Source organism: Populus nigra, chromosome 16 (genome assembly GCF_951802175.1).
Source record: "Populus nigra chromosome 16, ddPopNigr1.1, whole genome shotgun sequence".
Classification (NCBI taxonomy): Eukaryota; Viridiplantae; Streptophyta; class Magnoliopsida; order Malpighiales; family Salicaceae; genus Populus; species Populus nigra.
The window spans coordinates 12,670,984-12,691,182 of record NC_084867.1 but is presented as its reverse complement, the minus strand read 5'-3'; the positions used below and the strand labels follow the sequence as shown (position 1 = coordinate 12,691,182).

Here is a 20,199-nt window from a genome sequence, read left to right as displayed (position 1 = left end):
CCCATCTATCCAAATAAAACCGCCGATTTGGGAGGTTTTCCTTGTCTAAATGGGTTTCCTATTTCAAAAGAGAAAATATTAAAATTTTCTGATCCGATTAGACTAAAAGAAAATGGATCTTGTTATGGTTATATTTGTAAAGATCCGAGTTGCCGAGCTAAAAAGGCTCCATTCTCTTTTTTCTAGACCTAGGGATTTCAGCCTCTGCTCTTCCTCTTCTATGATGTGATAATTTCACGGCGATGTGTCTCACTATGAATACAGTTTTTCAAGCTATATTGATTTGCCCTTTTCCGTGATATGGTCACTCGTACAGAGCTCTAGGATCAGTTCATATCATCTGATGATCAAATTGCTGATGTGCTTACCAAACCTCATTCATCTACGCGCTCTGTATTCCATCGATCTAATTTGGATGTGGTGCCTTCTCCATATTCAACTTGCAAAGGCATGTTGAGGAATAAAATCATCTAATACAGAATAGGAGAAGCCAGAACAGAGATCCTTTTCTGATACTAATTATACATACATACATATAGGGAGCAATAGCCAGCTGCTGCTGTGTGAATGATTTTTCCGCAGCATTCTATTTGGGAAACTCCAGAAAAGTGACATAGGAGTAGAAACTTGTACACTTCTCACCAAGGTTGAACTTTTGTATATTTTCCGGCATACTACTTTGTTCATATTTGCAGAAAATTCATTATAGTTTGCTCTCTGTTTGTAAATCTCACATATGAAGAAACACGATAGGATGGCCACTGGTGCAAAGAATCCGGAAAGAAAAGCACAAGCATGAATCTGCGTTGGAACTTGCCCAGGAGCTTATCAAAAAGAACCAGCTTAAATGGTGGCAATCTATCACAGTGAAGCCTACCAAAGTTAATATCGAGACCCCTGGTCAAGGAGGAAGAAGAGGACAAAGTGAAAGACAAGGAGGGGGAGGAAACCCAGGAGGAGGAGGAGGCGAAGGACAAGAGGGAGCACGAGAAGGGGAGGTGGAAAATAATGAAAATGTTCAACCAAATATAGAAGAAAATAGAAAACAAGAGAGTTCTCCTCCACCTCCAAACCCGCTGTTTATAGCAACTAGTAATGGAATAGTAGAGATTGCTGAAGAGATACTTGAAAACTTTCCTCAGGGTATTGAGCTTGTTAATGATGAGGGGCAGAACATATTGCACTTGGCTGTGATGCATCGACGGCGGGAGATTTTCCGTCTTGTAAGGAAAAAAAACTTACTAGTGACCAGGCTGAGTTCGAGCGTAGATAATAATGGCTTCACATTGTTGCACCAAGTTGCACACGTGAAGCACTACAGCGGAGGAGCCAAGCCCGGCCCTGCTCTCCAGCTACAAGAAGAAATAAAATGGTTCAAGGTGAGCTAGCTGCTCTTACTACAATCGTAACCCATGCCATATTTTTATGAAATGCAGTTCTTGATTCCTAGCTATAAGTAATATGTGTTCGTTAATTACAGTGAAATTAAAGAAAGTTTTCAATTTGCCTATATTTCAATTTACTTCAAAATCAGTGAAATGCAGCTCTTTATGCCTTGCAGTAAGTAAAGTAAGATTGCACTTTAATGCACAATCTGTTGCTTTAATAGAAGAAGAAAATAGAGAATATGTGCCGATGATAGGGAACAAATTTTCCTATAATAAATGACTTTACCGACACTGATGAATTTGTTTCCATGTTCTCTGTCCGTGCAGCGAGTGCAGAGGGTGGTTCCACCTTCTCTGTCCGAGCACCGGGTACAGTGGGAGGTTCCGAAGGACAAGAATTACAAATTCACTGCATTCGAGCTCTTCCAAGAGGAGCATAAAGCTCAACTCAAGTTGGCGCAAGAATGGATCGAGAAAACCTCTCAGTCATGCTCAGCAGTAGCCGTTCTTTTGGCCACCGTTGTCTTTGCTGCCGCTTACACTATACCTGGAGGTTCTGACGATCGTGGCTTTCCCATTTTCCTTCACAATCGTTTCTTCATAGCTTTCACTGTCTTGGATGTTACCGCCTTAGCGAGCTCCTTGACCTCAGTTGTGATGTTCCTTTCTATCCTCACCACTCCTTTTGAATGCGAGAAATTCTATCACAATATTCCTCGGAAACTGATATGGGGCTTTACTTTGCTCTTCTTCTCAGTGATGACAACCATGCTTGCTTTTTCTTGCACTCTTCTTTTAGTCGTTCGCTTGAAGAAGCAATGGACCAGAGGTCTGATGTCCATGGCTGCTTTCCTTCCCGTGTCCGTATTTGCAGTAATGCAGTTCCCTTTATATGTCGCATTTATGACTACTATGAAGGACTTCTATAAGGAAGTCGTGAAGTCTCTACCTTGTATCCACCTCCCTTTCCGCTCCCATTTCAGGCAAGGGAAGGCCAGAAGAAGACGATTGGCATTTTGAAAAAGTACCTGTTTGCTTCAATATGTGTCTGGAGACCTACCATCGTCTTCAGTTAAGTATTTACTTGTTTTTTCCTTGTAACAAACCCTTCTTTGTGTGAGTCAGTGCCTCTGTCATTTTCTCTTATGATCAGGACACTTAATGAAAAATAAAATATTTGTGATCCAATCTGAAGCAGGGCCGAATCATTCTGGCAATGAGAAATTCCATCATTGATTATCTTAATCACCATCATTATATATTTAAGGTGTTTTGGAAATTTCTCGGCAACCACCACTTAGTTTTTGTTTTGAGAGTTTTCGTGAATTAATAAATCATGCTGTCCCTGTTATCTTACGAGTCACATTCTCTCTGTTCTTTTTCTTCTTCCCCAAGTGATAAAGGATTTACCGATACTCCTTTGGCCTTAAAACATTCTCTATTAACATGCTCTAACGATCATAATTACAATCAAAGCATGGATAACAAAATTATCTGAACCCTTGATTTATTTTTTGTGTTGGAATCGCTACTGCAGTAGAAGTTCCTTATTGCTACCAGTATTTGCTAATTTCAGACCCTCTTTTTCCGCTGCGATTGGAGGCTGATTTTCCTCCGCCACTTTTTGAGGTTGATGCGTTGGTTAAAAATTGTTGCTTTTGTGCTTACTGCTACTTCTTTTTAAGGCAATGTGAATTGTAATAACGTTTTCTTTGTAAATTGCATTTGGTTTAAAAATATTATAAAATAATATTTTTTTATTTTTAAAATTTATTTATGATATCATCACATAAAAAATTACAGAAACAAAAAAAATATTTTAGAATAAAAAAAAAACAATTTTTGTCAAAAGCATGGTTAGAAACAATATAAAAGAGTTGAATAGGAATCCTGCAGTATAGTATTTTGAAGGAACAATAACCTTATCTTGATGAGGATACTTTCTTTGAATCCGAATAATGCCATATTGTCTTTAAGAAGACCATTACTAGATTAATTTGAGATCCTTTAAATCAGGTAAAAAATCTAATTATATTTATTTAACGAATAGAACTTGTAATTTGCATCAAGAAAAACCTGTCATGCTAATCTTGTATTGCAAGATGCTGTACTGAAATCATAAATTCCATAAAATACCTATCTTTTTAATAATTTGGGCAAGAATTTGAGCTGGCATAGTTAGCTGAAGAAAACTGTCTGGCAATTTATGCTAGTAAATTACCAAACATTACAAAGGTGAATCACATGATAAATGACCTGGAAAAATTGCCACCCATCTTGAAGTACGTTGATGAGACTATCTTTGAGAGACAATATGGAAGGATTGTGCAGCTAATGAGACTACCACTACATACAGAATCTATAAATGCTCTATTGAACTTTTAGGATCCTAATTATAATTATAAGTGTTTTACCTTCAGGAATATTCATATCACACCTATATTGGAGGAATACGACATGATCTAGGATTTTTCGAATAATAGCCATAAGATCTATTTCAAACAAATATTTAAAAATACAACATTAGAGGTAGTCAGATTGTTGTGCTTGGGAAAAGTCAGGCAGTGTAGGGTAGCTGATGGAGAATTTAGAATGAAGGCCATCGATCGAAGCCAGGATGAAGAAGAATGACGAGGAAGGAAAACTGGGAAATGAACGGTACACACTAGTAGCTAGCTTTCGCTATATTTGGTGTAGTTCTTTTTCCATCTGAAAATGAGGACATCAGTCTAAGCTACAAATGCATTTATGGAATATGAGCATACCCAAATTAACCCTTTCATAGCAATTTTGGCAGAAACATTGCTATCACTCAATCATTATAACACGCACGGGAAAAGATCTTTGAGGTGTTGTATTCCTTTAATGTATTTATGGATCGTCAATCACATTAAAATACCGAGATATATTTTAATAACTTTTAGTGGTTTGATTTTGGATCATTGGAGATCGTAATAGATGAGACTGAGAACAATTTGGATGTGTATTTTTTTAATTTAGTTTTTAATTAATATTAAATTTTAAATTTTTTTTATAATTTTATCCTTAATTTCAACCAACTGATTTTATAAAAATTAAATTTGGCAACCGTAAATTTCAATCTTCTCAATTAAGTTTAAATTGGACTCTCAAACTTAATTTTTTACCAATTAAATTCCTAATAAAATTAATTTGACTTATTTCAAGTATAATTAAGTCTTTACACTTAATTAAATCCTTTAATTAGACCCAAATTAATTCTTAAACATGATTAAACTTTTTATTTGGCCCATAATTAAATCAAATTGACCTATTAAAAATCTAATTATGCCTTTGGACTTAATTGTTTTATGTTGATTTGTCCAATAACTATTTTTTTGACTTTGAATCTATATTTTTTTCTTTAATCTTGGGCATAATGAAATACAATTAGGGTTCCAATATTATCCAAAATTGTAACTTGATTTTTCACAAAATTTGAAATACTCTCATCTTTCTTTGTCAAAACACTAGTCTCCTTGTTATTATTATTATTTTATTTTATTTGTTTTTATTTTGAAAAAAAAATAGGTAAATTTAGAAATAACCCAGAAATGAGTTATGATATGTTTGCGTATAAATATTTTTTTAACTTAAATAAAAAAATTGTTACAAAATGGAGTCAAAATTCTATTTTATTTAAAAGTTATAATTTTTAAGTTTCTTATGAGTTTTAACTTATAGTATTTTTTTTAAAAAAATGTTTTTAATCATTTTTACCAAATATACTCCTAATCATAGTTATTAAACCCGAACCGGCCCGACGAGTCGACCCAGTGGCTGGACCGGTCCAGGTAAGTCAAAAGGCTGAGGTAATCAAAAACCTGAAAAAACCTGGTTGACTGGCCAGGTTGACCTGTGACCCAGTCAACCTGGCAAAACTCAGTTGAGACTCGATGTTTTTTTTTTTAAATGTGTTTTTTCTCCTAGCAAAAGACTTATCTTTTTTTATATTTTTAGTTGGTTATTAATCTTTTTTAAAGTTCACTATATAAATACTAGAACAATATTTTATTTTTTCAATGTGGAATGTAAAGTCCTTTAGTATATATATACTCTATGTTCACAAGAAAAAAAAACTTTAATGTGAGATTTGAAGTCTTTTAGTATATATATTTTATATTCACAAAAACAAAAGTTATATTTTTTCAATATGGAACAAAAAAATATTTTGTTTTAAACACTTCAACTTAAAATAATAACATATTAACATAGTATTTTTTTCAATGTGAGATACAAAACCTTTTAAAATAATATTTTAAACTTCATTATTTATAATATGTATAACATATATTCACATGAATTATTTCTTAATTTTTACATATAAAATATTAAAACTTTGATTTTTTTAATTTTTCTGGGTCAACTCAACTCCTTGGCCGGGTTAACTCCGAGATCGAGTCCAATAACTATGCTCCTAACATAAAATTATTTTAACTTATTTTTGTTAAAAATTGTTTACAAGAAAAACAACTTTTGAATTATAACTTAAAATCTCGAAAGCTACTTTTCATAAATGATTCAAAACATATTCTAATATCATTTATTAAACAAAATGTTTAGATACTATTATTTCTGATAAAGCGTTGACCACACTTCACACTACTCGTTTGCCTTCAAAGGTTATATGTGATTTTCTCGAGAAAGAACTTCATCGGTAGCAGCAGTTGGGGTCATTCCATTCATCAAGGGCAGAGGAATCCAGAAACAGGAGAGCTTGGACTTTCTACAAACTCATCGGTGCATCTTACTATGCACTTGCTTCTACTTTGATCAAGAGCAGAGGAATCCAGAAACAGGAAAGCTATGTGGTACGACCTCAATATGGAGTGTCCCAATCCAGCGGGACCAATAGAGATGCAAATAATAAACTTGGGGAAGAAGAGATGAACAGAGCAAATGTGACACTTCAGGTAACGGGATAACAGGATTTATTAATTCCCAAAACTAAAACTCAGGATTTATTAGGAAATCAAAATATTAAATTTTATTTTATCTTGGCAGCTTTATTATAATTTTTTTAAAAAAAAAACACATTCACTTTTATTATATTTTACACATCCAACCATGTTTTCACGTTACAAAATATCAAAAGTTCAAAACAGATCAAACAACAGTAGTAATCTAAATATACATTCCCGTCTGAAAATTACATAAAGCCTCGGGAACAGTGCTGGCAAAATTCTGAGCACCCTGTGATTGCAGAACAATGGCGGCGCGTCCTCTAAACACGCGGCCGTCACGGTCCTCCCCTCTTCACTTTTCTCGCCGGCGGTGACAGCCACCGTTACCTGCAAAAGAAGAAACACAACAAGCAGTCGATTTTAATTTTCTTTTCCCTTCCGGATCTGTTCTCGGGTCTGTTTTTCTGCAGCTAACGGTGAAGGAGATCGATGGAGGTCGATCTGTGCCGATGAGGGAAGATCTGTAGTGGTCGACGATGGAGAAGAAGAAGCTGAAGTCAGTGGGGGACGGCCGGCTTGGGTTCTGTGAGAGGGAGCTGCTGCGGGGCAGATGGAGGTGCAGCGAAAGGGAAGGAGAATGGAGGCTGTCTTGGCTGAGAGGTTGCGTGCAGGGAGGATGAGGTCGTGGCTGAGGGGCTGTATTGTGGCCGGCTGGGAAAGGAAAATGTGTGGTGGCCGGGCGTGTGTGGGGACGAAGAAGAGAGGTGCTGGTCTTGGGAGCTGAGGAAACGGTGGGTGTTGGTGTGGCAGCTGCTTTGGCTAAGGGACTGGGAATACTTTGTTGGTGTGGCGGCTTGGTTTGAAAGAGATTAAAAATTAGGTTTCTAGGGTTTCTCCTTTTTTCTTCTGACCACCAAAGTTGGCCTCCACCCCCTCTTTGTGAATTCTCTTTTTTCCTATTTTTTTCTTCTTTATTTATACAGTCAAATGCTTAATAAAACATATGTATTTGATTTAAAAAAAAACATTGAAAATACTAAAATTAATACAAATATATCAAGAATACATATTTTTTAAGTTTTTATTATTTTTTGCTATTTTTAAATTTTTCAAAAACTTATAAAAAAATATATCAAAAATTGGATATCAACAATACATAAATAGTAATTAAGATAACCATGGAAGGAAAATATCAAGCCAAATTGATTTGTCCTGCGTCAGATTGAATCACAGATGTTTTATTTTCCATCGAGTGTCTTAGTCATAAGAGAAAAGTAACTGAGGCATGGCCTCCCATAAAGAAGAGTCTGTTACAACGAAAACACAAGTAAATACTTAACTAAAGACAATAAATAGTAGGTCTACTGACTCGTACGACCTTACAGACATTTTCAAAGGCCACCAGTTGAACTCCCAGCCCTTGCTTTCAAATCCTTAAGTCCCTTGCTTTTCTTCAATGATACAGTCGGTCCCCATTAACCTGTATCACAGATTAGTTAATATTTGTAATAACTCAACTTTTATAAAATTCTCAAAAAAATTAAAACCAAAAGCAAAGAAAGTTCAACGTGAAAAAAACATAGCATGTCATGAGTGCCCTTTACCGCTTACACGTACGTTTAGGAGAACATATCTTTTGTAACCAGCTAGTAAGCCAAACAGAATATTCGCCTCCTTTTCCTACAACACTGGCACCGAAAAGGGCAGCAATATCGAGGCAGATACTTCCCGGCTTCCTTAAAGAGGTCCTTCATAGTGCTCATAAATGAGACATATAAAGGGAACTGCATTAGTGCAAATACTGTCACTGGAAAGAAAGCAGCAAACGAAATAAGACCCGTGGTCCATTTCTTTCTGAAATGAATTATTAGAAAAAGGGTGCAAGCAAAAGCAAGCATGGTTGTCATCACTGAGAAGAAGAGTAAAGTGAAGCCCAATATCAGTTTCCGAGGAATATTGTGGTAGAAGTTCTCATATTCAAAAGGAGAGGTGAGGATAGAAAGGAACATCACAACTGAGGTCAAGGAGCTAGCCAAGGCGATAACATCCAAGATAGTGAAAGCTAAGAAGAAACGGTTGTGAAGGAAAATGGGAAAGCCACGCTCGTCAGAACCTCCAGGTATAGTGTAAGCGGCAGCAAAGACAACGGTGGCCAAAAGAACGGCTACTGCTGAGCATGACTGAGAGGTCTTCTCGATCCATTCTTGCGCCAACTTTAGTTGAGCTTTATGCTCCTCTTGGAAGAGCTCGAGTGCTGTCAATTTGCAGTCCTTGTCACGTTGCATTGCTTTATAAGGCGAAACCACCACCCTTAGATGATCTTCAGGCTCCATTTGTAAGAACTTGTGTGCTGTCAGTTTGTTCTCATTGTCAGGCGGAACCACCACCCTTAGATTATCTTCAGGCTCCATTTGTAAGAACTTTTGTGCTGTCACTTTGTACTCATTGTCAGGCGGAACCTCCCTCGGTGCCCGCTGCTCGGACAGAGAAGGTGGAACCGCCCTCTGCACCCGCTGCGCGGACAGAGAACATGTAAACATACTCATTAGTGTCCGTAAAGTCATTAATCACAGGAAAATGGGTTCCCTATCATGGACACGTATTCTCTTTTATTAAAGCAACAGATTGTACATTAAAGTACACTCTTATTTATTGCAAGGCATAAAGAGCTGCGTTTCACTGATTTTGAAGTAAATTCGAATATGGGTAAATTGTTAAAAATGATCTAGATTTCAGTTTGTTTGCAGTATATCGGTTAGGAAATCGTTGACTAGTTAAGTCGGTAAAATTACTCTCTCTATTCATATTTTACTTTTATTAGTTTAATTCTTTACTTGTATAGAATTTTAAGCCTATAAATACGCTTTAGAAATATAATTCAATAATATAGAGAGTGATATTAAAGAAAGCAAACTTAATAAAGTATATTAATATATCTTCCTCTCAACTTTTTTTTTTTTGTTCATGAGTTTGCTATTTAACATTGTTGTCTATAAGCTTCTATTATATTAATTTTCTTCCAACACGAATTAAAAACATTCTTTAATTTTAACTAACAAATGAATACTACTCATAGCTAGGAATAAAGACCTGTATTGTTAAAAGTAAACTAAATTTCTGAAGAATTAATTAGATCGGTCGACTAGTTGGGAACTAGTCAATCGATTGAATTAGGGCAACCATCAGTCGACCGATTCAAAAAACGATCAACCAGATGAGTCGGTAAAATACTTTTCCTTATCAACTTAGGTTTTTCTTTTGTTAATTTAATTTCTTGATTGTCTAGGACTTTATACCTATAAATAAGCTTGTAATCAGAAAGTGAGAAATGCATATAAAAGAGCTTATAGAGTGTATCTTTGAGAAAATAATTAATGAAAAACATCATTTCTCTTAGATTTTTGTTGTTCTTCAGTTTTGCCTTATACCGATTAGCTTCTATCACACCTAGAGTTATTTCCAACAAGTGGTATTAGAGTTTGTGTTTGATTATTTCACATAGCCAATCCAAACTTCTCACTTCAATGTCTTCGTTTGAGAAATGATAACTATGAAAATTGATATATTCAAGTGAAAACTTTCAAAGTTCCTAAGATATATAAGAAACAATTTAAAAGGGCTATAAAAAGCCCATGGAAAGAGTAACGTTGACTTCATCCCAAAAAAAAAAAGCCATGCAAAAGGCACGAATGATCAACAAGCACTCACAATCATCCACCAATGCATGGATGATGCCACTTTTGAGATAATGGTCAACACAACCACCATCAAGTAGGTATATGAAGGTTTGCAACAATCAAATCAAACCAAGGAGTTGTGTAAGAAAGTTATGTCTACAAAAGTTATGAGGTGACTTTAAAAAGTTATATATGCTTGAATTGAAGAATATTTTAGATTACTTTGCTAGAGTATTAACCATATACAATCAAAAGAAGAGTATATAAAGTGATATCAAAAAGAGAAACACTTAATAAAGTATATATTTCTCTCAATCTTCTTCTTGTTCTTAAGTTTTGCAACTTAGCATTGTTGTCCATAAGCTTTTACCACACCTAATTTTCTTCTAATAAGTAGTACAATGCTACTTATTAGATAATGGTCATAAGATGTGTGGTAGAAAATATTTTACACTCGTTGCAAAAGAAATTTGATTATGTGATGATCGCGATAGAGGAGTCATAAAATATGGATTTTCTTACAATTTACGATCTCATGGGTAAACTACAAGCCCATGAAAAAAAAGTCAATGAAATTCAAGAAGACATATGTGCATAAGCACTTTTCTTAAAATTCTCAACAAAAAAGAAACAAGATGATTTTGAATATACCCAAAGGAGTAGATGTGGACAAGGCACAAGAAGAGGAAAATGTAGATTTGGAAAAGGAAGCCATGACAGCCTTAATAGGTCAACCAGTCATTCGAATGAAGCAAACGGATCAACCTGTTCCACTGACAGTAGCAATCCGAGATCCAAGTTTGACAAAATAAAAGTTAAGTGTTATAAATGTCAAAAACAATAAGTCATTATGCTAGAGATTGTTGGAATCCAACAAAGAGGGTTGGAAAGAATGTCAATCTTGTGATAGATGAGGAAAAGGAAGCTATCATATTACTAGTCTATGATAAACGAATGCAAGCTAAAGAAAACATATAGTATTTTGACAATGGTGCCAACAATCACATATGTTGAGATAAAGGCAAATTCATGGAGCTTAATGAATCAATTAGAGGCCATGTCACCTTTGTAGATCATTTAAAGATTTGCATAAAAAAGAAAGGTACGATTTTAATTCAACTGAAAGATGATAGTCATCAATTTATTGGTGATGTTTATTAAATCCCAACTGTAATAAAGCAATATATTGAGTTTGTGATAATTGTTGAAAAAAAAGTTATGAAATTAAGATGAAAAATTATACTTTGATATTATTTGATAATCATGGAGCTATGATTGCAAAGGTAACCATGGGAAAGAATAAAATGTTTTTGCTAAATATTCAGACAAATGTGCCTAAATGCCTAAAGGCATGTGTGAAAGATGAGATTTGGCTTTGGCATATGAGACTTGGGTATGTAAACTTTGATAGTATGAAGATGATGGTATAAAAAAAGATTGTGAAGGGTCTACCATCAATTGAACATCCAAATCAATTGTGTAAAGGATGTTTAGTGGACAAACTATTTCGCAAGAGCTGTCCAAAGAAGTCTATATCAAGCGAAAGTCAACCCCTACAAGAGATACATGCAGATGTATGTGGTCCTATTAAACCATGCTTGTTTGGTTTAAAATTATATTTTCTACTTTTTATCGATGATTATAGTACAAAAATATAGGTATACTTCTTAAAAGAAAAGTCTAATATATATATAAAGTTTTTATGAAATTTGAGGTATTAGTTGAAAAAAAAAGTGATTATTCTATAAAATCACTTATAACAGATAAGGGGTGAACTTTGTTCTATTGAGTTGAATGAGTTTTGTGAAAATAGTGGCGTAAAGAGACTCCTAATAGTGTTTAGATCTCCACAACAAAATGAAATGGTAGAGAGAAAGAATAGAAGCATCCTCAACATGATAAGAAGCATCCTCAAAACTAAGAAGATACCTAACGAGTTTTGGGTTGAAGCTATAGATTGGGTTGTTTACTTGTGAAATAGATATCCTACTAAATGCTTGAATGTCATGACTCTACAAGAGACATGGAATGGAAGAAAGTCAAGTGTTACTCATTTGAAGATATTTTTTAGCATTGGCTATATGCATGTAGATGATCAAATAACGACTAAGGTAGATGATAAGAGCAAAAAAATGATTTTTGTGGGCTATTATCAAAAGTACAAAGGATACAACCTTTACAACCTTAATGAATGAAAGATTGTGATTAGTATAGATATTGAGTACAATGAAGGAGTATGAGATTAGAAAGTAAATGATGGTGAGAAGACTTTCTATCGATTTTTGATGAAAAGAAAGAGAGACGCGAGGATCATCAATAACCTACAATTACACCTCCTCAAACACTAATGAGCTCAACTTCACCTTTATCTTCTTCTTTTTCTAGTGGAAGTTCAAGTAGCGGCAGCCTCCAAAGTCTACTAAAAAGATGAGGAGCCTTGATAACATATATGAGGTAACTAATCTTATTGATGATGATGTAACGTTATATTATCACCTTGCTACATGTGATCCTATAGTATTTGAAATAGAAATAAAGGATGGAAAATAAAGAATTGTTATGGATGAAGAGATTGCATCAATTAAGAAGAAAGAAGCTAATAGATGTCAAGTGGATCTACAAAAATAAATGTCAAAGGAGAAGTAAAAAGGTATAAGATAAGGTTAGTGGCAAAAGGTTATAGTCAAAAGCATGAGATTGACTATGATAAAGTAGTTGCTCTAGTTGCTAGATTGGAGGCCATTTGATTAATAATTACCACATCTATCCAACATAGACGAGAGATCTACCAAATAGAAGTCAATTCAACCTTTCTAAATGGTTTTCTTGAAGAAAAAGTCTACATGAAGCAACCTATGGGTTATGAAGTGAAGGGATCTAAATGGTTTTCTTGAAGAAAAAGTCTACATGAAGCAACCTATGGATTATGAAGTGAAGGGACATGAAGATAGTTTTAAAGTTGAATAAGGCCTTTTATGGATTGAAGTAAGCCCCAAGAGCTTGGTATAATCACATTGATGGATATTTTTTAAAGAATGGATTTAGTAGATGATCCCATGAATATACTATATATGTGAAGATAAAATAGAGTGGTAATACTCTTATTATATGTTTGTATGTGGATGACTTGATTTTTATAGGAAATAAACCAAAAATGTTTGGAGACTTCAAACAAGCAATGATTAAGGAGTTTGAGACGATAGACATTGGTCTTATGACATATTATTTAGGGATTAAGATCAAATAAAAAGAATATGAAATCTTTATAAGTCAAAAGAAGTTTGCAAAAGAGATTCCTAAGAAGTTCAAGATGGAGGATTATGCAAAAACGAATACTCTAGTTAAGTGTGGAGTGAAGTTGTTAAAGAATGATAAAGGAGAAAATATAATCTTTACAACATTCAAAAGCCTAGTTGGGAGCTTGAGATATTTGACACGCACTCATCCAGATATTCGTTTTAGAGTAGAACTTCATATGGAGTTCAAAGAGCACTACAAGTTTTGTTTTTTATATGGAAAACACAACATTCATATGGAGTTCAAAGAAATAATCTATAGTCACATTATCAACTTGCGAAGCTGAATATGTAGTTGTTACACCATGTGTTTGTCATTTCATATAGCTAAAAAGATTATTGAAAGAGTTGTGAATGTCACAAGAGAAACCCATAAAAATTTATTTGGACAGCTCATTAACCATTGTCTTAGTTAAAAATCCAGTTTCTCATTATAGAAGTAAGTACATTGACACAATATTTTATTACATTTGAAATTACATTATAAACAAGAAAGTTGAAGCTAGGTATGTAAAGATTTAAGATCAAGTCGTGAATATTTTCACAAAACCACTTAAATATGATGTTTTTGTCAAGATGAAAGATTTGTTGGGAGTTACAAAAAAAATCAAGTTTAAGGGAGATGTTGAAAGTAAACTAGATTTTTAAAGAATTAATTGGACTAGTCGACCAGATGAGAATCGATCAATTGATTAGAACAGAACAACTAGATTAGATTAAATGAATTGGTCAACCATTTTAGAAAATGGTCGATTGGTTGAGTCAGTAGAATACTTTTTCTTATCAATTGAGGCTTTCCTTTTGTTAATTTAATTTATTGATTGTTTAGGATTTTTTACCCATAACTAGGTTTATAATGAGAATGTCATAGATGCATGCTGAAAAGTTTATAGAGTATCTATGAGAAAACACCTAATAAAAAACATTATTTCTCTCAAATCTTGTTGTTTAATAAGTTTTGCTCTTTAGGATTAGCTTCTACCACACCTAGAGTTTCTTCCAACATGTATCTCATAAAAATATGGCATGGGGTTACGATAGTACAAGAGTAGCTAACTCACCTTGAACCATTGTATTTCTTCTTGTAGCTTGAGTGCAGGGCTGGGCATGGTTCCTCCGCGATAGTGCTTCATGTGTGCAACGTGGTGTAACAATGTGTAGCCATTATTATCGGTCCTCGAACTCAGCCTGACCATAATTGGTTTGAACTTTTTCTTTACATAACGGTAAATCTCCCGCTGTCGATGCATCACAGCTACATGCATTATGTTCTGTCCTGTTTCATTAACAAGCTCAACACCCTGAGGAAATTTTTCAAGTATTTCTTTAGCAATCTCTTCTATTCCATTACTAGTTGCTATAAACAACGGGATGGGGTCTACTCCTTGTCCTCTTCCTCCTTGACCAGGGGTTTCGATATTAACTTTGTTAGGACCCACTACATTGATAGATTGCCACCAATGACGCTTGTTATTTTCTACAAGCTCCTGTGCAAGTTTCAATGCAGATTCATGCTTGTCCTTTTCTTTCTGGATTCTTCCCACCTGCCATCCTATCATGTTTCTTCATATGTGAGATATACATAGAGAGATCTATAATGAATTTTCTGCAAATATGAACAGAGTATACGTGAAAATAATACAAATGTTCAATTTTGGTGAGATGTGTCCGGATTTCTACTCCTATGTCAATTTTCCGGTGTTTCCCAATTTTTAATACAGACTTATATTACGTAAATTTTTTTTTCCTAGTTTGTGGTGAGGTACTGAAGCAATAAATAAATACTGAAAAGGTAATAAGTGATTTAATTTAACCATAACCATAACTATATTTAAATGCAGTAACTTTAATAATTCGAAATATGGATTGGACAAAAACACCCTCCACTAAAAGTCTTTCATAATCAGAGGCTCGTTTACTTTTATTGAGAAAGCTCTAGAGGTAAGCTTTAATCCTTTACTAGATAATTTAGAATCCCAGACTTCGGAAATAATTGGATTTGGTACTGCTTCAAGAAGAGATCTTGTGGCATCAAAAGTCATTAGTTTGGGGGACAGAAATAACAAATTGTACCATGCTCTTACAGTTGAAATCTGCGGATGGAAGCTGGTGTACTGATGTAGATGTTTTGAAGATCATGGCTATATAGAGATTATTATAAACAGTAGTTGATCAAGGATTCTCCTTTGGTCTTAAGTGCATGTGTTTCGGATATTTTCCTGCTCTTTCCTCTAGTGATCTCCTCACTCTTGCCAGGCCTATCACTAATGATGAAGTAGAAAGGGTAATTTTTCTATGGATTCGTATGAGGCACCTGCATTGCATGGACTTCAGCAATTTTTTTTTATCAAAGCTAATGAAATTCAGGTTTTACTTTGCAATGATACCTGGTCCAATATGGTTGGTAGCCATTGGTTGTACAAGATTAAGTGTCTTGCTGATGATAGCATTGGGCGCTATAAAAGTAAAGTGTTACCGTGCTCATTATTCAGAAATGAAAAACATCCTTCTTTTAAGAGTAGCATGTGGCACCACCCATCGATTGTGTTGAAAGAAAACATGCTAAGAAAGAAAGTAAGAGTTGTGGCCATGGGTATTGCGATACTAGAACAACAAATGGCTAGAATGAGCCACGAAAACAATGGTTTATTAACTGGCAAGCCAAGAAAATCCAAGTCAAAAAATCAAAGACTTAGGAACCTATTTAATAAAATATAACTTCATAGCCAAAAAAGTATTGTAGAAATATAGAATCAGTAAAATAACCAAGTCTCAAACTAGAAAAAAAACAAGTATGAAAATCTTGGGAATCGTTTTAAACCAGTGAAAAGCTTAGGTTAAGAGTATGTATAAACAAGAAGACCTCAAAGAAACCCAATGCTGAAACAATGTTAAAGAGGTAGAATATGCATAGACCAATGCTAAAACTGGAACGAACACGCCCAGAAATCTTAGGAACTAGTCTGAAACAACACCAAACCAAGTAAAGAAAGGTTGAACCAAAAGACCCAATACAGTTAGTACATAATTTGGTTGAACTAGAAAACTAGAAGAAATAACAAAGGAGCGTGAGTCACACTCACGTAAGAGTAGGCGATGTTACAGAAGATGTTTATGGAGATCGATCCAATGACAATGAAACTTCGTCGGAAAGTTCCTAGGATAACGAGTAATCCGACGGTCTAGGAATTGTTGAGAAAAAAATGAAATTTGGGATAACAAAGAGTGACAGCGATGTAGACAATTGATTAAATAAATAAAAAAGGAACACTTAAAGCTTGCTTAAGCTGGAAAAAACCCAGGTCATAGGAGGGGGCTCTGATACCGAGATAAAATATGAAACAATTGAAACCTGTACCTAAATAAGAAATAGAATCATATTTAATCTCTAAATAGGGAGGATATCTCTAAATATGAAGGATCTTAGATTGAGTCTCAAGTCAATCCTATAATTATTATGATATTATTCAAATATAATCTAACATGCTTCTAAAATACATCTATTTAGCATCGTTATTGTTGACAGCAGGAAATTTCGTCCTTCCACTAATTACTTTTTGACACTTACTAAGGAGGATTTTGCTGCATGAGCAGTATCGTTATTGTTTCTAAAGCTTTAAACCCTGGTTGCTTGTGTTTAAAACCACAAGACCCAGGCAGCATCGGTCAGCGCAATAGTATTATCAATATAATAGTTGAATTACTTGATGATTTAGGGCTGTCCAAGATAGCAAAATAGTTTCAATTTTCAGTACCTTTATTACACTTTCTCTGGTCGTCATCACCATTTGATGCGGAAAGGCCTGCAAAAAACTCTCCACTTAAGTCTAATCAAACCTTGTAGGTTTAAAGCAATACAATTTTACATGGCTCCCAAAAAACAATTAAAAACCGAAAATCGTGTTTAATTAATTGGTTAAAAAGCTTTCCTTGAGAGCAGATGCTCGAGCGGGGTTTAGCTTATTAATGCTTATCAAATAAAATAAAGGAATGGAAAAGAAAATGTTGCATCAAACATACAACAGTATATCAGGTTCCTAATGGAATATTTGGGCATTGCACATCCACTCTTGAAAGCACTAGGCATCTCAGCAAGGAGATGAAGACAGGTCCTGCCCTGTTCGTCCGTCATATCATCAAGTGATGGATCCCGTTTCAGCAACGTCAGAGCAGTTTCTGCATTGAAATTATAATGTCATTTGATTTGTTTCTAATCAATTATAAATTTATGTTGTATCTAATCTTAGATGTTGAGGGATGAATGTGTGTGCAGTGGGAGTGTCTATAGATGTCTTGAGAGTTTCATTTGAGAGAAAATAAGATTAAGAACAAAACCAAAGTGTTGTCCTTCGATGGCAGCATGAAGAATTGGCTTTGAATCTTTTCTCTTGCGGTGATCCTCTGATAGCTTTCGCTCTGAGAATAGGCCCATTTTCTTAGCTAAATACTCCACTATTTCTTTCTTACCACATGAAGCAGCTCTATACAATGGAGTCTCCCCAAGCTCGTTTTTAGTATGAAGTTGCATTGAAGGATCATATTCACCCAGGAGTAAGTGCTTTACTGCTTCCATATTTCCAGCAAAAACTGCTTCATGAAGAACTGTGTTTCCATACGCATTCTTTAATGTACAGGGATTCTCGGGAATTGAGATTTCATTAACAATACTAAGTAGACTTTTAAGCGGTTCATCCTTTTTGCTATACACTGCCAAGTGAAATGCAGTATCTTTTAAAACCGTTATTGGAGACACCATGTACTTATCATATGTTCCACCGTAAGCAGTTTTCATCAGATGCCATTTTCCTTCCGAGGCTGCTTTGTAGACTGTCTCCATCAAATTTTGAGGTGTACCCATCTAGCCTTCTCTTCTTTGTCTATCTTAAAGTTCTCTGCGATTGCAGTAATAACCATGAGCGAACTCTTAATGGTACGTAAGTTCCAGAAAAAAGATGCTCTTAATTAAATACATCAAGTACACAATATATATATATATTAGAAGATTGATTGATACAGATAGCTAGCTAGAACTTCGCTCCCAAGATGTACGGATCCTTGTGGATTAACATCTAAGATTTCCCTTGAAGGATGAATTCTAAGCACACTTCAACATGACAACCAATCAGGGGGGGAAAAAACTTGTCTATTAGAAAAGAAAGGGAAATCAATAGATTTGATTTTCTATTGGAGGAGACTTTGTTTAACCATAAGTGTGTTATTCAATACCTTGGTTAAAACATAAAATTATATTGACTTTATGCTTAACTGAATGTTTCAAGATTTAATGAAAATCAATTAATCCATTCATTAAGTACTCTATGAACCTTTTAACCAAGAACTGATATCTAAGTCTACCTCACCTCCTAAAAAGAAAGATACAAAACATAATGAAATTCTTAAAAAGACTTTATCAATTCCTAAAAACATTAGGCTAAACCAATTTTTAACCGAATATACTAATTTCAAAATCAAACCAACATCTACCCTTTTTTTACATAAGAAGACTGAACCTTGAAAAAAAATCAAGTTTTGAACATAGAGATTGAGGAGGGCAAGTTCTTTTATTTTATTTATTGTAATGATGGTATGTTTAGGTAAATACCTTGGAGCAGAGGAGTGAGCAGTTGGCAATTGGAGAGAAGAGGTTCAGTGGACGAGAAGAGATGGGGAACGGATATAAAGAAAAGAAACCAGGGTGGGTGGCAAAAAAATTTCCTTGTCTTTTCCCTAATCTTGCTTTTTTGTTCTTGAACCATTACTATTTTTTTTTCCTTTTATACAGCACGAGATGCACCATAAGATATATTTTTTTAGGGGAATAGTTTGACTGAAATTTTGAAATAAAGTTAGTTTGTTTTCTCTAATGTCAGTAAATTGAAATCGGGTGGGTGGCAAACTTTTAGGCTTCCTCATGAGCACCCTATATGAAGGGGAAAAAAAACAATAGCAAGACTTAATTTTTTAGAGGAATAGTTTGACTTGGTTAACAATGTAAATATATCTCATTTTGACTTTTAGCTAAGATATCAAATAATTAAAACAAAGAGGGCCTCACATGCAAATATATCTATAAATAACTTCGCTATTTTGCTTCTCTAAGTGTATGTGGCAGTGGCGAGGTAGTCCCATAAATACACGCGTAGGGTAATAAAATAATTAAAAAATAAACTAATAAGCTTTAATTGTTTAGTTTATTGTAACAAGTGAATACTAATTTTAAGAAATTCAATATTTTGACTAGTATTTATGCAAGTTCAATTTCTAAGCATATAAATTTATACATCATAAACATGCAATCAAAATAAGAACATATAAAAATTGTAGTATATATATTATGTACACATTAAAATTAAGAGAGATTGAAACACAATCCTATCACCTATACCAATCATATATTATTTAAACAACATCAGTATAGAACACTCACTTGTTGAAGCATTTAATAGTTTATTAAACTAAAACCTATTGTTGTTAAATATGATATTTTATTTTTAAAGCTTTATTACTCCTTACTTGGTATAACAAAATGTATGCAATAAGATACTATTGCAATTAAAGCTTGGTTGTTTGCGGTGAGAGGATAGTGTTTAGATATAAAGGGGAAGAAGAAGAAGAAATAGGAAAGGAGAGGGTTGTTAGCCGGGTCATTTATTAAATATTACTCATGGAATTATCAACAGAATAATTTTGTCTGTTAACCTGTTGGCAATTCTATCGGTATAATAAACACGTCATTGTCGGACATCCAGGTTTGAATCTCACTAAAATTTCATCGGTAAAATTGTTCACAAACACTTACACATCTTCGCGCTACATTGTTTTTAAAATTCTTTATATTGCGACTGGGATTTTCTCGGTATATACTGACGGGGTTAGCGATGGAAGGAATTCATTCTGTAAATATCACTGCAAAATA

At 34.3% G+C, this 20,199-nt stretch overlaps 2 protein-coding genes across 5 annotated transcripts in view; one reads left to right on the top strand and one right to left on the bottom strand.

The window, feature by feature from the left end:
- The window catches only part of LOC133675315 (uncharacterized), an 81,782-nt gene extending 79,043 nt beyond the window's left edge, over nucleotides 1-2,739 (top strand). For both annotated transcript variants that reach the window (XM_062096657.1, XM_062096658.1), the window contains 2 exons: nucleotides 754-1,379; nucleotides 1,716-2,739. In XM_062096657.1, the coding sequence (XP_061952641.1) occupies nucleotides 754-1,379; nucleotides 1,716-2,408 (1,319 nt within the window). In that variant the 3' untranslated portion in view covers nucleotides 2,409-2,739. The remainder of the gene's footprint in view (nucleotides 1-753; nucleotides 1,380-1,715) is intronic.
- Nucleotides 2,740-7,527: 4,788 nt separating this feature from the next.
- Nucleotides 7,528-18,997, bottom strand: LOC133675250 (ankyrin repeat-containing protein ITN1-like). Of its 3 annotated transcripts, none has more exons than XM_062096573.1 (7): nucleotides 18,886-18,997; nucleotides 17,619-18,175; nucleotides 17,304-17,459; nucleotides 17,039-17,086; nucleotides 14,345-14,835; nucleotides 7,915-8,823; nucleotides 7,528-7,790 (listed from the first exon to the last, which is right to left on the bottom strand). In XM_062096573.1, the coding sequence occupies exons 2-6, from the start codon at nucleotides 18,139-18,141 to the stop codon at nucleotides 7,957-7,959; spliced, it is 2,085 nt and encodes a 694-aa protein (XP_061952557.1). In that variant the 5' UTR covers nucleotides 18,142-18,175; nucleotides 18,886-18,997; the 3' UTR covers nucleotides 7,528-7,790; nucleotides 7,915-7,956. The 3 variants fall into 3 exon arrangements, with proteins under 3 accessions (XP_061952557.1, XP_061952556.1, XP_061952555.1); XM_062096572.1 differs by having other exon boundaries at nucleotides 7,922-8,823; XM_062096571.1 differs by having other exon boundaries at nucleotides 7,928-8,823.
- Nucleotides 18,998-20,199: the final 1,202 nt, after the last annotated feature.

Bases quoted from the DNA above. Each gene is read 5' to 3' on its own strand.
- LOC133675250 (XM_062096573.1), bottom strand. From the start codon at position 18,141: ATGGGTACACCTCAAAATTTGATGGAGACAGTCTACAAAGCAGCCTCG. The intron at 17,087-17,303 runs GTATGTTTGATG...AGTTTTTTGCAG, and splicing joins TAGGAACCTGATATACTGTT to GCCTTTCCGCATCAAATGGT. The intron at 8,824-14,344 runs GTGAGTTAGCTA...CTGTCCGCGCAG, and splicing joins AAGAAATACAATGGTTCAAG to CGGGTGCAGAGGGCGGTTCC.